Below are 16,821 nucleotides of genomic sequence, written 5' to 3'. Positions count from 1 at the left end.
ACATAATCCCGCGCCCCACTACATTAACACAGATAATCCCGCCCCCACCACATCACCACACATAATCCTGCCCTCACCACATCACCACACATAATCCGGCCCCCCACCACATCACCACACATAATCCGGCCCCCCACCACATCACCACACATAATCCGGCCCCCCACCACATCACCACACATAATCCGGCCCCCCACCACATCACCACACATAATCCGGCCCCCCACCACATTACCACAGATAATCCCGCCCCCCACCACATTGCCACACATAATCCCGCCCCCCACCACATTACCACACATAATCCCGCCCCCCACATTACCACACGAGTCTCCGTCCCCACACATTACCACACGAGTCTCCGTCCCCACACATTACCACATGAGGCTCTGTCCCCACTCATCACCACATGAGGCTCTGTCCCCACACATTACCACACGAGTCTCCGTCCCCACACATTACCACATGAGGCTCCGTCCCCACTCATCACCACACGAGGCTCTGTCCCCACACATTACCACACGAGTCTCCATCCCCACACATTACCACACGAGTCTCCGTCCTCACACATTACACCACGATTCTCAGTCCCCACACATTACCACACGAGTCTCTGTCCCCACACATTACCACACGAGGCTCCGTCCCCACTCATTACCACACGAGGCTCCGTCTCCACACATTACCACACGAGGCTCCGTCCCCACACATTACCACACAAGGCTCCATCCCCCAACATTAACACAGGAGGCTCCGTCCCGACACATTACCACACGAGACTCCACCCCCCCCCACATTACCACATGCAGCACTTCCTTTCTATGTAATTCAACCACCTCAGCCAAGGTAAACGTACATTTAATTGCATCCGCATTCTCCCAAACAAAATGAGCCAAGAAGAGTCGCCAGGTCCATCTCACAGGCCGCAGGAAAATCCGGACAATGATGCAGTAGCTGATCGACAACAACAATATCGACTAAATCGTAGGATTGGTTATCAACAACGAACACCTGAGCAGGTTGATATGGACAGAGAGAGATATTATTGTTATTAACTTCATTTTAATTTAATTTACCACCTGCGTAAGCGCTATTGAATGTTGTCATTATTTACTTTAGTTTAATCACCAGCAGCGTTAATTAGATAGCAATGAGCATGCCGAGCGTTAGCTGGCTGGAAACAGCTAGTACATTCATAAAGGGCTGAATAATAAGAAGATCTGGTGCATTTCATTTATGATATTACTTCTTCTTGGGTTAACAAAACTAATTCACCTATTTTAAATTCTTGAAAGGGTTTTCGAAACTGTTAAATTATCCCTTATTCATAAGATAGGCAGTAACTTGCTGATCGCTGGGGTCTGACCTTTGGGACCCCTAGCAATCCTAAGAACAGAACTCTGTAACTCCAAAAATTGAGCTCTGCAGAGAGCTCTTGTTGACTGGTGGAGAGTTGTGCATGCTAAATCTACGATCCATTCATTGTCTATGGGACTGCAGGAGAAAGCCAAGTACAGTACTCAGCTATTTGCAGCAATTCAAACCAAGTACAGATGGGGTGGAGATAGAAAGACACCAAGTACTGGAGGTGGGAAGGTTGTCTGAACTGTCCACCCCAAGGGTACCCGAGCGCCTGTACTTGGTTTGAACAGTCATTCTGTGCTGACGGAGTCCCTTCAAAGGGAACCTGTCATCATGAAAATGTAGTCCAACCTGCAGACATCATCTTATAGAGCAGGGGAAGTAGATTATATTGATATAGCATGTCAAATAATCAAGAATTCAAGACAAAATATTCAGTCTAACCTGTGTTTTCGTCATTTAAATCTCTGCTCTTTCTTGGATTTTTGGTCTAGTGGGCAGTCCAAGCAGTGACTAACAGCTTTATTTGTAAAAGTGTGCGTACTGAGATAGCTGTCAGTCACTCAGCACGGAAAGAGCAAAGGTTTATATGAATAATGAGTGACACTGAATCATTTCTCACTTACCTATATATTAATCTGCTCAGCTCCTCCTGCTCTATAACATGGTGCCTGCATATTGGATGGCATTTTTCAGCTGCCAAGTTCCCTTTAAGGCCATACTAAGATGTGACATGGATTTTTCCCATACCTTTGCCTTGTATTTTCAGGTGTGGCCAAGTTCTCGTAATGAAACCATTTTCTTTCACACATGTGGAGGCACTCTAATCCACAAGAGATGGGTCCTTACTGCAGCCCACTGCTTTATTAAGTAAGTCTATCTTTCAGTTCACACAAAATTCTTTCATGATATCATTTAACATTATATCTACACTCACCGGCCACTTTATTAGGTACACCTGTCCAACTTCTTGTTAACACTTAATTTCTAATCAGCCAATCACATGGCGGCAACTCACTGCATTTAGGCATGTAGACATGGTCAAGACAATCTCCTGCAGTTTAAACCGAGCATCAGTATGGGGAAGAAAGGTGATTTGAGTGCCTTTGAACGTGGCATGGTTGTTGGTGCCAGAAGGGCTGGTCTGAGTATTTCAGAAACTGCTGATCTACTGGGATTTTCACGCACAACCATCTCTAGGGTTTACAGAGAATGGTCCGAAAAAGAAAAAAAATCCAGTGAGCGGCAGTTCTGTGGGCGGAAATGCCTTGTTGATGCCAGAGGTCAGAGGAGAATGGGCAGACTGGTTCGAGCTGATAGAAAGGCAACAGTGACTCAAATCGCCACCCGTTACAACCAAGGTAGGCCTAAGAGCATCTCTGAACGCACAGTGCGTCGAACTTTGAGGCAGATGGGCTACAGCAGCAGAAGACCACACCGGGTACCACTCCTTTCAGCTAAGAACAGGAAACTGAGGCTACAATTTGTACAAGCTCATCGAAATTGGACAGTAGAAGATTGGAAAAACGTTGCTTGGTCTGATGAGTCTCGATTTCTGCTGCGACATTCGGATGGTAGGGTCAGAATTTGGCGTAAACAACATGAAAGCATGGATCCATCCTGCCTTGTATGGAGCATCTTTGGGATGTGCAGCCGACAAATCTGCGGCAACTGTGTGATGCCATCATGTCAATATGGACCAAAATCTCTGAGGAATGCTTCCAGCACCTTGTTGAATCTATGCCACGAAGAATTGAGGCAGTTCTGAAGGCAAAAGGGGGTCCAACCCGTTACTAGCATGGTGTACCTAATAAAGTGGCCGGTGAGTGTATAGTGTTCCCTAAAACCCCTAATTCATATGAAACTTATAACTTTTATTTTATTAAAAACTGATAATAACACTTTTATGCTTGAATGATTACTACTTATTGATTAAAAGGCAAGCTCAATTTTGGGGGATATGGGGATATCTTCCATTGTCTAGATCAAATAACAATAACAATAAAATTAAAAAAAATTTTGGCCTAGACGGTGAACCTGACTCTAAGATTTGACAATAGAAAATAAGAAACAAGTATTTTATAGTAATTAAAATGTCCCATGGTAGTGGAATGGTTAAAAGGGGTTGTTAACTACTAGGACAACCCCTTATTAAACTAAATGTTCAGCCCCCATAAAATGATAAAGCCTATACTCCCGTCCGGTGCCAGCTCTGTTCCAACAGTGTCGGCACTCGCGGTCCCAGGGTTGTGATGCGGTGGAATAACACACGATGCCCGGCATTCAATCAGTGCTGGTGTCACTGTCTCCGCCTTCAGACAAACTGACCATGAAAAGGAAGTCTGGGATAAGCTGTAGCCCTGGCTTCCTCTTCATGCTCAGTTTGTCTGAAGGCAGAGACAGTGACACCAGCACTGATTGCGTGCTGGTGTCACATGTCACAACACCGCCTCGCAGCCTTGGGGGCAACGAGTCTCGGCACTGTGGGAATGGCAATGGCACGGGAGGTGAGTATAGGCTTTATCATTTTATCGGGGCCGAACATTTACATTAAGAAGGAGTTGTCCTAGTTGTGGACAACCCATTTAATGTCACTAGCTCTGATGGTACTTTATTCCATGATTGACAGGCACAATAATGCAACTTTTGTAAGATAATTTAACCCGGTCCTGCATGAACACTTTGGCTGTTATTATAAGTTCCGTGATTAATAATCCAATGTATAATCTTCATTTTTGCACTATTTTGTACTGGCGTATATACAGTATATATAACAGCACATTATACTGTATACTAATAAAAATACAGACATTTCGTAGAGCATTCCTATCCTTATCTCCAAATCTCCATGTAGGTTCTTTTTTTCCTCTCACAAATTCAAATTAGGTCTCTGTCTATTCCAAGCCCTAGTTACGCACACTCTCTTTTCCCGAGCCCCCATGAAGTAGCAATGAGCCACTGCTTAACCAAGTTCCTCTGAAGTGCTCTCTTTTCCCAAGCCTCCATGAAGATACAAGGAGCCACTAGTCCCGAGAATCTCTTAAAGGCTGTCTACCTCTCATCTCTATGAACATGCTGATTCTTATGATCTGTTTTGTCTGAATGGTGGCTACTAGGGTTAAGCAAAACAGATCGTTCATTTTCATAAGTCGCCGACTTTTGGCAAAGTCGGCGTCTCATGAAACCCGACCCAATCCCTGTGTGGGGTTGGCCACGTGGTACGCGAACTTGGCGCGAAAGTCGCGTTTCGTATGACGCATTTAGCGCCATTTTTGCAGCCAATGAAGGAGCGGTAGAGTGATGACATAGGTGTTAGGGGGCGTACACAACTAACGGCATTTTTTGCGCGTGCATTACAGCGATGTGCAAAGTGTGAAATGAGCTTTCTGGGAGCGATGTGCAAAATCAGCGTTCTGGCGTTCAGGGGGGAGAGAGAGAGAGAGAGAAAAAAAAAAATAATAATAATAATTTCTTCATTGGGTTTCGTGTTTCGGCCGATCCCCGAATTTGAACGGTGGTCGGCCGATTTCACTCGACTCAACTTTTAAGACAGTCGGGTTTCACAAAACCCGACTCGACCCTAAAAAACTAAAGGTCGCTCAACCCTAGTGGCTACATAGGGACCTGATGTAGAATGATATGCTGCTGAACCTCCGTTGTATTCTCTGGCAGTCTTTACTGTGTCCAACACGAAGGTAGAGCAGACTACTACTACGACATGATGTTTAACATCTAGTCCGAAATTCAGTATGACTTGCACTTTACAGTTGTGCTCAAAAGTTTTCATACCCCGGCAGAATTTTTGCTTTCTTTGCCTTTTTCCAGGGAATATGAATGATAACACCAAAACTTTTTCTCCACTCATGGTTAGTGGTTGGGTGCAGTAATCTCACAGTGTGAACATTCAGAATAGAATAGATATAGAGAAAGGATAAAAGAAAAAAATGGTGTGGGGTCCCACTTAATTTTCTTAACAAACACAAGAGATTTCAGCCAATAAAATGTGAGTTTTACTGAACGTTTTCCCGTAAAAATGTATATCAGTCTGATCATCTCCTCCAATACAACATCCTGCCTGCAGATCAGATACCATTTGCAACATAACAGGTTCCCTTTATGGAGTTGGTCTGTTGATGTGTAATACTTTGCATTATTAGTTAAGTTTTTTTAATTAAGCCATTTTACATTTTGATTACATTAGAAATCTTCATTGTCACTTAGTTTAAATCTATTTAATGTATTAATTGTATATTTCAAGTTACGCAGATGAATTGTATCGATGGCAAATGTGTGTTGGGAAACACAACTTAACCTTGGTTGAACCTACAGAAGTGTGCTACAAAATTCTTGGAATCTACCGTCATGAAGGGTTCGTCTATCCAGAAGTACCAGCGTTAGAGTTTGACATTGCTTTAGTAAAGCTAGATGGAGAAGTGGTAGCCAATGACGTAATCGATTTTGCTTGTCTGCCACCGGACAATCAGGTTTTACCGGAAAGCTATCGCTGTCATGCAACCGGATGGGGGGATGAGACAGGTATTATTAACACAGTATTAAAAAAAAATCACGTCAATTTTATTTCATTAATTCAATATGTTATGAAGAAGATTGAATAAATAAAATGTAGATAAAAATATACATGAATTCTGTAATATCAATACATGCAGGAAACTCAATTGCCCCAAAAGCGGCTGAAGGATTAAACCAGGTGGCTCTCCCTGTAATTCCATATGAAGTGTGCAAAACACCACTATATTGGTGGTTCCAAATAAAGGAGTCAATGATCTGTGCTGGTTATGTTTCTCCAGATGAGCTAAAGTCAGTGTGTCAGGTTAGTATATGTCTTGTATTATCTGTGCAGCTGGGTTTATGTACTTGTTTGGCCACCTGTTACCGGTATCACTGCTATTACTGCTAGGAAAGCTGAACTAGCTATTTATTACAAATGGAAATACATGTTCTGCAATTACCATGAACACCATTCGCTGTAACAGTAGGAATATTTTCATTGCATGCCCTTATGACCAGGGACGTATATAACTATAATGAGTGCAGAAGTTGCAGTTGCACCTGAACTCTGCTGTCTAGATGGGCCATTAACGTTCATTTTATTCGCTAGATCTTGGAATAATAATAAGTTCCACAATTGGATGTGTTTAATAAAAATGTTCCTGCGCTGAGATAATCTTATAAATGTGCCCCTGCTGTGTACTGTGTAATGGCTGTGTCTGACCATACAGGGACATGTCCTGATCATACCACAGCTCCTGGGCAGGGGAGGAAGCAAAAGAGTATTCTGACATTACAGAAGGGGATTCAAAATGATTCTTCCTTTAAGGTAAAACATGATTAAAAACAGGCGGGAAAATGTTTTACCTCCCAAAAAGGAATTAGCTGTGATTACCTGCTGTAATGTCTTTATACTCTTGTGTGTCCTCCCCTGCCCAGGAGCTGTGGTATGATCAGACCATGTCCCTGTACGGTCAGACACAGCCAATACACAGTACACAGCAGGGGCACATTTATAAGATTATCTCGGCACAGGAATATTTTTTTAACACATCCAATGGTGGAGAGTCTTGGGACAGCTGTTCTCTGCCGAAAGTTGATTTAAATTATTCTGTCAATAAACAATTACAGTTCTCCCTGCATTGTGTCTCCTTTCTCCCCTAAGGACCCAGTACACTAAAGTAAGTGCCCTGCTCCTATCATCTGACTCTGTTCAGTAGATGACCCTATATGTTTTAATCAATTATTTTCTTTTTTTAAGTTGGTAACACTCATGTCTCATCCAGGCAAACATTAAAAAACACTGGCATTAACTTAAAAAAAAAATATGTTAATGGCGTGCTTCCTTAACAGTGAGCGACAAGTTGCACTGTGAGGGTATGTGTCCACGGGCCGGATTACATCCGGATCAGCTGCAGATTGAATGCTGCATACAACCGCAGCGTTCAACCTGCAGCGTCCAGATGTTACAGCATAGTGGAGGGGATTTTATGAAATCCGTCTCCACTATGCGTGCGAACACGCACCCGGCGGCCCTGCTTTTACAGACATGCGGCACGTCTTATTAGACTGCAGCATGTCTGTTTACCTTGCGGCAACACTCCGTTCCCACAAGGTAAATAACAGGGTCCTATGTAGGGGGTGCGGAGATTCCGGATGTGTGCAATGAACACGTCCGGAATCACAGCACGTATAGAAGGGGGCAGCGCTATGGGCGGAGCCGGTTTTCCGCTCCGTCCAAAGCGTCGTCAATCCGGATCGTGGACATGCACCCTAATATATAAGAGTATTTTCTCTACCTAAAGATCTAACTGTTAAACTTTTATTTTTTTGCATGAATATTGTACTGGTGCATAGAGATACTGTACATCTGTATAAACCAGTACATCTCTACTTTCCTGTACATTATGTATAAAACAAAGCTGTAAAGTAAAATCCAGATTTTTTTCATAATGCTAATAAAATAGAATTGCACAAGCACAATTAATAACCACATTTTTAATACGCATTTGTTAAATAAATGGCAAAAAAAACAAGTAAATAACACAGACATACTAAGTTTCCCTGTTATTATAACAGGCTATACAATCCATTAAACACATCATTTATGGTTATTGGTAAATAGTGTAAAAAATGGTGGAATACTTTTTTTCCCAACTTATTCCACAATAAAAAAAATATTTTAAATGTAAATCTTAAATTAGTGTATGGCAAAATTATGAAAAAACAACAGCTCAACTCACAAAAAAACAAGACGTCATTTAGTTCCTTTAAAATTACAGACACACGTCTTGAACATGGGTCCTTCGCTGTCTACTCCTGATTTCATTTAAATCACTCCTTTTCCAATGGGAGCTCACAATTTTATTTATTTCATACTAGTTGTAAGTCAATGGATTTGAAAGGGTCCCAAAACCATTAATATACAAGGCCCATAGAACTCTAATGGGGTCTTTGCCGCTTTCAATATTAAGTCTTTAAGATCCGAAGTATGGATTAATTGAAGAAGAAATTCTGAAAAAAATTGGTAAGACACTAAAATGTATGCATCATTTAAATGAAAATTCTGAAAAAAATTTCATACCATGTTACAGCGTCTAAACAAATTTAAAAAACTGTAATAAGTGCTTTAAAATTCTGCCTTGTTAATTTCTAAATAAATAAGTAGTAAAATATTAAACATTTCTCTTCTCTTTTCAATGCTCCAGGGAGATTCAGGAGGACCGCTGGTTTGCCCCTCTACCACTGATAGCTCAACTTGGGAAGTTCATGGAATAACCAGTTTTGGACCTATTGGCTGCATTATGGATAAAAAACCCAGTGTTTTTACCCGTGCTTCTGCTCACCTCGATTGGATTGATAGTGTTATCAGAAAGGATATTTACGATACTTACTGTAGGTATACATTTACATAAATTTTCATATGATTCAAACTTAAAAATCCTACTCTGTATGCCCCCTACAAGGTCATTAATAAATATGTTAAAAAGAAGAGGGCCCAATACTGACCCCTGTGGTACCATACTGCTAACTATGACCCAATCCGAGTGTGCTTCATTAATTACCACCCTTTGTTTCCTATCCCTGAGCCAACTCTTAACCCACTTACACATATTTTCCCCTATCCCCATTGTTCACATTTTATGTATCAACCTTTTGTGTGGCACCGTATCAAAAGCTTTTGAAAAGTCCATATACACCACATCCACTGCGTGTCCTTGGTCCAGTCCGGAACTTACCTCTTCATAGAAACTGATCAGATTAGTCTGACATGAGCGGTCCCTAGTAAACCCATGAGATGAAGTTCATTTCTAATATTCTGTGTTAGTTATTGTACCTGTCTCACACTGGTAATGTTCCCTTTCATTTAAAATAATTCTTGAAACAAATTCTGATGCAGATCAGTGTTCAGCTTATAGATCTTAACAGCTCATTAACATACTAAGAAAAATGTGAATTTCTCTAAAATAAGACCTCCATCCGTGATTATCATTGCAATGGATAATAGAACATTTGTAATTTATATCGATAGGTAAAAAACACTGATGGTATAAACTGACACCCCGACCAAATAACTATAAAATAAACATGGACATCTGAATAAGGCCTAAAAGATGATATCCAAAAATATTGTACAACAATCTGGAGTAAAAAGGGTCCAAATGAACAAAAAATGCAATGTATATGGAGGAGGAGTGCAGCAAATGTATCATATACAGGCTCGGACTGGCCCATAGGGTAACAGGGCAATCCCCCGGTAGACCTCTGGGCAGAGCTGGGCCCCCAGCCTCACTGCATGGGCAATACTTGGCATAATTCACTTGATTCACTTTGTACAGAAAAAACAGCATCTTATCTTTCATTAAGCAAACTATCCAGTTTATTATCATACAGACATATAGGTAAATTTGTGAACGAGGGTAGTGTAATATTTGTATGCAAGTGAAAAGTGGGCCCCCCCAAAGTCAATGTTACTAGTACCAGTAGTTTCCATCTGTCCAGTCTAGTTTTATCCTTTCTAACTTTATCATAGTATTTAGATGTTTCCTCATCTTTTTAACGCTCCATTCATCAGCATTTCTTTTACCTTTTGAATTTCACATAAATCTTGTTTTCTTGGCAAAGGTTTGATATTGTGTTTGGTAAAAAGCCAATATCTCATTTTGGAGTTCTAACCACAAAATGTTAAATTTACAAATGAAACAATGCTTTGGGTCTTTGCTGAGTGAACCCTATGGGAGAAGTCTTCTTCCCCATTTTGCACGTATGATATAAATAGCACTAGCCTGACAGATTAAATTAGAAGAGGCGAGTCAGTGTTCTCTGCTAAAATGCCTTTATTTCACATCCATAAGTAAATAGGGTTCTTTTTCTAGTCCTTATAATTGTTCAACCAGCAAACATGCTTCATAAACATATTTTTAGGTTTGCTGCTCTTACATAGTTTGTAACATAAGATTATCTCTAGAGAGAACGTAGCACTGTTTGTCCTCACCTGCTGGGGCTTCATTGGAGAGCTAGCTCCTCAGAATTCCTGCTTTCCATGACATCTGGAGAAAGGAAAACCACTTCACCTTCCAAAAAAAAATCACAAACCTAAGGCTGGGGTCACACTTGGCGTAAGACAATACGCCACGTATTATACGTCCGTACTACGGCCGTAATACGGAGAAATGTTCCCAAAATATTGATCCGTAGTCAGGGTGTGTCAGCGTATTTTGCGCATGGCATCCTCCGTATGTAATCCGTATGGCATCCGTACTGCGAGATTTTCGCGCAGGCTTGCAAAACCGACATCTAATGGATTTATGTGCTCAAATGTTCGGGAAAACATATATACAGTGTATGTGTATATATATATATATATGTCATTGAGACACATATATATATATATTCTGTATTTAGATTTCATTCAGCGCGATATCTGTGAAAAGCCGGTAATTCAATTGCCGGCTTTTCATTTCTCCTGCACAAACCCGACAGGATATGAGACATGGTTTTCATACAGTAAACCATCTCATATCCCCTTTTTTTTGCATATTCCACACTACTAATGTTAGTAGTGTGTATGTGCAAAATTTCAGCGCTGTAGCTGCTGAAATAAAGGGTTAAATGGCGGAAAAAATTGGCGTGGGCTCCCGCGCAATTTTCTCCGCCAGAATGGTAAAGCCAGTGACTGAGGGCAGATAATAATAGCCAGGAGAGGGTCCATGGTTATTGGCCCCCCCGTGGATAAAAACATCTGCCCCCAGCCACCCCAGAAAAGGCACATCTGGAAGATGCGCCTATTCTGGCACTTGGCCACTCTCTTCCCACTCCCTGTAGCGGTGGGATATTGGGTAATGAAGGGTTAATGCCACCTTGCTATTGTAAGGTGACATTAAGCCAGATTAATAATGGAGAGGCGTCAATTATGACACCTATCCATTATTAATCCAATTGTTTGAAAGGGTTAAAAAACACACACACATGATTTAAAAGTATTTTAATGAAATAAACACAGCGGTTGTTTTAATAATTTATTGCTCTCTCAATCCATTTCCAGGCCCTCGCTTGGCAAAATAATAAACGCACAAGATACATACCTTCTGCTGAAACGTCACGTCCCACGAAGTAATCCATCTGAAGGGGTTAACTAATATTACAGGCACGAGCTGCGATAAACCACTCGCTCGTGCCTGTAATCCCCGGGTGCTGAAAGGAAAGCTGGATCTGTACTTACATTGAGTCGCGGTGATGCGCCCCTGCTGGATGTTCTCATGAACTGCAGCCTGGGAACTTTTTCCCACACTCCAGGTCATATGAGGACATCCACCAGGGGGCGCATCACCGCGACTGAAGGAAATGTAGGTCAATGACCTACATTTCATTCATTCGCCGGGGAATTACAAGCACGAGCACAGCTGCATTAGCAGGGCTCCTGCCTGTAATATTAGTTAACCCCTTCAGATGGATTACATCGTGGGAAGTGATCGGACATCAGAAGGTATGTATCTTGTGCGTTTATGATTTTGCCAAGCGAGGGCCTGGAAATGGATTGAGAGAACAATAAATTATTAAAACAACCGCTGTGTTTATTTCATTAAAATACTTTTAAATCATGTGTGTGTGTGTTTTTTAACCCTTTCAAACAATTGGATTAATAATGGATAGGTGTCATAATTGACGCCTCTCCATTATTAATCTGGCTTAATGTCACCTTACAATAGCAAGGTGGCATTAACCCTTCATTACCCCATATCCCACCGCTACAGGGAGTGGGAAGAGAGTGGCCAAGTGCCAGAATAGGCGCATCTTCCAGATGTGCCTTTTCTGGGGTGGCTGGGGGCAGATGTTTTTATCCACGGGGGGCCAATAACCATGGACCCTCTCCTGGCTATTAATATCTGCCCTCAGTCACTGGCTTTACCATTCTGGCGGAGAAAATTGCGCGGGAGCCCACGCCAATTTTTTCCGCAATTTAACCCTTTATTTCAGCAGCTACAGTGCTGAAATTTTGCACATACACACTACTAACATTAGTAGTGTGGAATATGCAAAAAAAAAGGGGATATGAGATGGTTTACTATATGAAAACCATGTCTCATATCCTGTCGGGTTTGTGCAGGAGAAATGAAAAGCCAGCAATTGAATTACCGACTTTTCACTAACACCGCTGCGTATTTCTCGCAAGTCACACTGCTGGTCCGTGTGGAATACGTATTTTTCTCGCCCCCATAGACTTTCATTGGCGATTTTTTTGCGCAATACGCTGACAAACGCAGCATGCTGCGATTTTGTACGGCCGTAGAAAGCCGTATAATACTGAACCGTAATATACGGCTGATAGGAGCAGCCCCATTGAGAATATTTGTGCCGTATGTAATGCGAGTTTTACGGACGTAGTTTCTGCGCTCTTACGTCCGTAAAACTCACATGTGTGACCCCGGCCTAATACAATATGTATATTACAGGGTTTTGATGATATTCTAATTTTGTGAGAAGAAACTGTATGTCCAAACATCAATATTGCCCAATTTACGCTAGCGCTCAGGCACTCCACTCACTGTCTTACTGCCAGAATCCTGATTGCACCCAATAAAATAAATATCGCCCATTGGGATTAGCTGCTGTTTATTTTTTTTAAAAAGAAGCATAGTTGTTAAAGTTCTATTATGGATACATGATGTAAATGTGAATAAAGTCTTATTCTCCATTATGTAAGTGCTAAATACTTTGGTCCCAATTCGTGACAGTTAGTGATGAGCGAATGTACTCGTAACTCGAGATTTCTCGAGCATGCTGGATGATTTACATCTGTTAGCCAGCATAAGTACAAGTGGAGATTCCCTAGCAACCAGGCAACCCCCACATGTACTTATGCTGGCTAACAGATGTAAATCATCCAGCTGCGGCAATAAAAACTAAATCTCTGAGCACTTACAAATACTCGGAGGACCCCCGAGCGTGCTCGAGAAACAAGTATATTCGCTCATCACTAGTGATAGTATTTGAGCCTTATTTTGGAGTAAAAAAGTTTCAATGGCCCCATTCAGACATCTCTGAGGGTATGTGTCCACGTTCAGGAAACGCTGCGTTTTTGACACAGTGCTGAGCCGCAGCGTCAAAAACGCAGCGTCCAGATGTTACAGCATAGTGGAGGGGATTTAATGAAATCCCGTCTCCACTGTGCAGGAAAAAACGCATGCGTTTTTCCCGCGAAAAACGCACATGCGGTGCGTTTTTTCAGAACGCAGCATGTTGCCACAATGAGCAAAACACGCAGGAACACCGCAGGTGACCTGCCAGTGACCTCAGATGCAGTTTTGGTCAGGATTTTACCTGCATAAAATCCTGACCAAAGCCTGAAGCAAACCTGAACGTGGACACATACCCTTATTTTTCTAGCAAATTGTGGTTTCATCAGTGTTTAGTCAGTGTTCCAGTTTCTACTGTTTCATCAGTGATTTTCTCATAGGGAAAAATACTCATTGCAATATTAATCACGAACAGCACATTAATTTTTCAAGAACCCATTAGACTTGCATTGTCGAGTTTGATCAGTGAATTGGATCAAATATGGACATGTCTGCATTCACTCAATCCACAAAATTACACAGAAATGTGAACAGCCACATAGATTATAATGAGTGCTTGTTCTATCCATGAAAAAATTTGACAAAACAAGGACGCAGCGAAATACTTCCGGGACATAGTGCGCCGGCGCATGCGCACTAATGCTTTTCGGCTTTGCCCGCAGTTGGGCAAAGCATACTGCACGTGCGCAGGCATGTACTACGGAGGACATAGCATGAACTTCAATCAAATATTGTGGCCAGCATGCAGCCAGCGAGTAAGGAAAGGGTGAATCAAACACCCGAAAACCCCGCCCATATGACTGCAAACCTGTCCCGCCAAATTCAGGTGACAGGTTCCCTTTAATTAAAATGCGTCCACCATAAGTTGCCATCCTCTTCCACCTGACCCAACATCACAGCTGTCACAACAATAGACAAAGCTCATTTTTTTAATAAAATCAAGCCAAATCATAAATAAAATACATTAAACCCTCAAATCACGAAGAGTCATCCTAACTTCAGCACTCGGAAGAAAAACCCAAATGTGGAGAAAACCCCTAGGGAATCATTGCAGAAGGATCATCACTTTTTGGGGCTTAAAAGGTTAATACCAAAATGCCAATAAACCTGATGCTGTTTTTTTTTTAATTACATAATAGCAAATGTACAAAAAAGGTAAGAGGCAAATAAAGGATGCAATAATACATACATTAACCTAAGCAGGGTAAGCAGTCAAGTACAATATAAAATATACAATTGTACAGTAAAATATGAAAAAAGGCATAGAATATTGTGGACCCAAACTGTACCTCCATTTTTAGTTGCAGATCACAGTTTTTAACATCCCACGGCATCCCTGCTATTCAGGCTCCATGTTTTGCTAATCTGTGAAAGCCACTTATCTTGGATACGCAGCACAATATACTTTTCCTTATGTCATTAATTCCCCACTTCAGGTGATAATAATATGACAAAATTTGTTTCATTGTTTCTGGCCATTTGATCTTAGCACATGCATACTATTTTTTTTACTGACTTTATATGGAGGCGCTACATAAAAAGCAAACAATTTTAAAAAAGGAAATGGCAAAAAATTACTTTATGATAATTGAACTTGGTTTAACTCCTTAAAGGGGTTGTCAGGACTTAGGCTGCCTTAGGCTGCAAGTCTGCACTCTATGTGATTGCAGACTTGTGAATCCTCACAGTGCGCTCACGCTATGAGGATTCTCTGATGAGGGAAGCAGCTGACATGTGGCTGTAATAATGTGATCTGCATACATGCGGTCACGTGCCAACTAGATGTGCGCAGCCTCACTCAATGCAAGTGTACTGAGCGAGGCTGGACACAGTCTAGTTGGAATGTGGCCGGAAGTATGCAAATCACATGCTTGCGATCACATGACCACTTGTTCACAACAACATCACCAGAGAATCCTCACAGCGTAATGTGAATAACCTAAGGCCTGACAACCCCTTTAATGCCAGGGTAATATTTAATCTTTTGCACTTTCATTTTTTCCTCCTCTTCTTCCAAGAGGCATAGCTTTTTTTACTTTTCAGCCAACATAGACATATGAGGGTTTTTTGCAGAATGACTTTTAAATGACATCATTCATTTTACCATATAATCTACTGAAAACGGGGGGAAAAATTCCCAGGGAATGAAAAATGGTGAAAAAATGCAATTCTTCCAAAGTTTTTGGGGTTTTGTTTTTGCAGCGTTTATTGTGCGGTGAAAATTACCTGAAAAAAATATTCTCTGGGTCGTAATAATTGAAGAAATATCAAACTTCCATACTTTTTTTTTTTTATTTGAAAATTGTAGAAGTTTGTAAAGTCTAAAATTTTGTTACTGTCATCATTTTCTGAGGCTTGTAAACTTTTTATTTTTCCATTGATGGAAGCAGAGAGAGAGAGAGCTTATTTTATGCAAGTGAGCTGATGGTTTTATTCATATGATTTTGAGGCACATTCAACATTTTAATCACTTTTATTGCGTAGGTAAATGTGGTGCCAAAAATGCAATACTGGTGTTTCGATATTTTTCCCTAAATAAATTAAATGAAATTTAAAGTATAAAAGTAAAGTAAACCTGTTAATCAATGCATTTATTTAATTTAATCTCCAGCATCTGGTTGTGGCAGTGCCAAGGAACTCACTGAGAGGAATGGGATATTTACTTCTATGCGATATCCTTCCACATATAGCAATGATGCAGACTGTGTTTGGAATATTGTTGCCCCAGCTGATGAAGTCATTCATTTACATTTTAATAACTTTGTGCTTGAGGAAAGTACTCTCTGCATCAATGATAGAATTGTGATATCAGATGAGCTTGGCAGTGTTGGTAAGTATTTATGTCATTACAATTCTTATTGTGCATTCATTATGATTGTGTTCACCTATTGTAACTTTGTGGGTGTGAACTGGCCCATTGGGGAGTCGGTCAACTCACCGGAGGGCCCCGAAACTACTAATTGACTTCCCTGTCTAAAATATCCTAGTTTGTGCTGCGCTTCCAATAAATGACCCAAACACACATTGTCCTCCTTCCGGCAGTACACAAGTTCATTAGCCAATTCAGGGAACAACTTGCATCCTGTCAGTGTATCCACTTTCCAAAGCAGAGGGGCCCACCTATTAGTTTACATCTTATATCTGTCGGTCACAGTTCAAGCACATTGTGCAGCTCAAGCAGATGACAGCTTATCAGTCTGGTGTGAACTCTGAAGGCAGACCGTAGTCTAGTATAAATGCTGTTGCCACTCCACGGTCTAATGTAAATGGTGCAGTCAGTCCACAATCAAATATACATGCTGCAGTCAGACCACAGGTCAGTGTAAGGGTATGTGCACACGTTCAGGATTTCTTGCAGAAATTTCCTGAAAAA

The 16,821-nt window shown here is 41.2% G+C and overlaps 1 protein-coding gene across 1 annotated transcript in view; it reads left to right on the top strand.

Annotated features, from left to right (window-relative positions):
- Window positions 1-16,821, top strand: part of LOC143787895 (ovochymase-2-like) — a 160,208-nt gene that overhangs the window by 73,092 nt on the left and 70,295 nt on the right. The window contains exons 13-17 of the mRNA XM_077277050.1: window positions 2,132-2,232; window positions 5,621-5,898; window positions 6,030-6,193; window positions 8,580-8,766; window positions 16,060-16,278. Of these exons, the coding sequence (XP_077133165.1) occupies window positions 2,132-2,232; window positions 5,621-5,898; window positions 6,030-6,193; window positions 8,580-8,766; window positions 16,060-16,278 (949 nt within the window). The remainder of the gene's footprint in view (window positions 1-2,131; window positions 2,233-5,620; window positions 5,899-6,029; window positions 6,194-8,579; window positions 8,767-16,059; window positions 16,279-16,821) is intronic.

Source organism: Ranitomeya variabilis, chromosome 1 (genome assembly GCF_051348905.1).
Source record: "Ranitomeya variabilis isolate aRanVar5 chromosome 1, aRanVar5.hap1, whole genome shotgun sequence".
NCBI classification, from domain to species: Eukaryota; Metazoa; Chordata; class Amphibia; order Anura; family Dendrobatidae; genus Ranitomeya; species Ranitomeya variabilis.
This window is presented reverse-complemented; position numbering and strand designations above follow the sequence as displayed.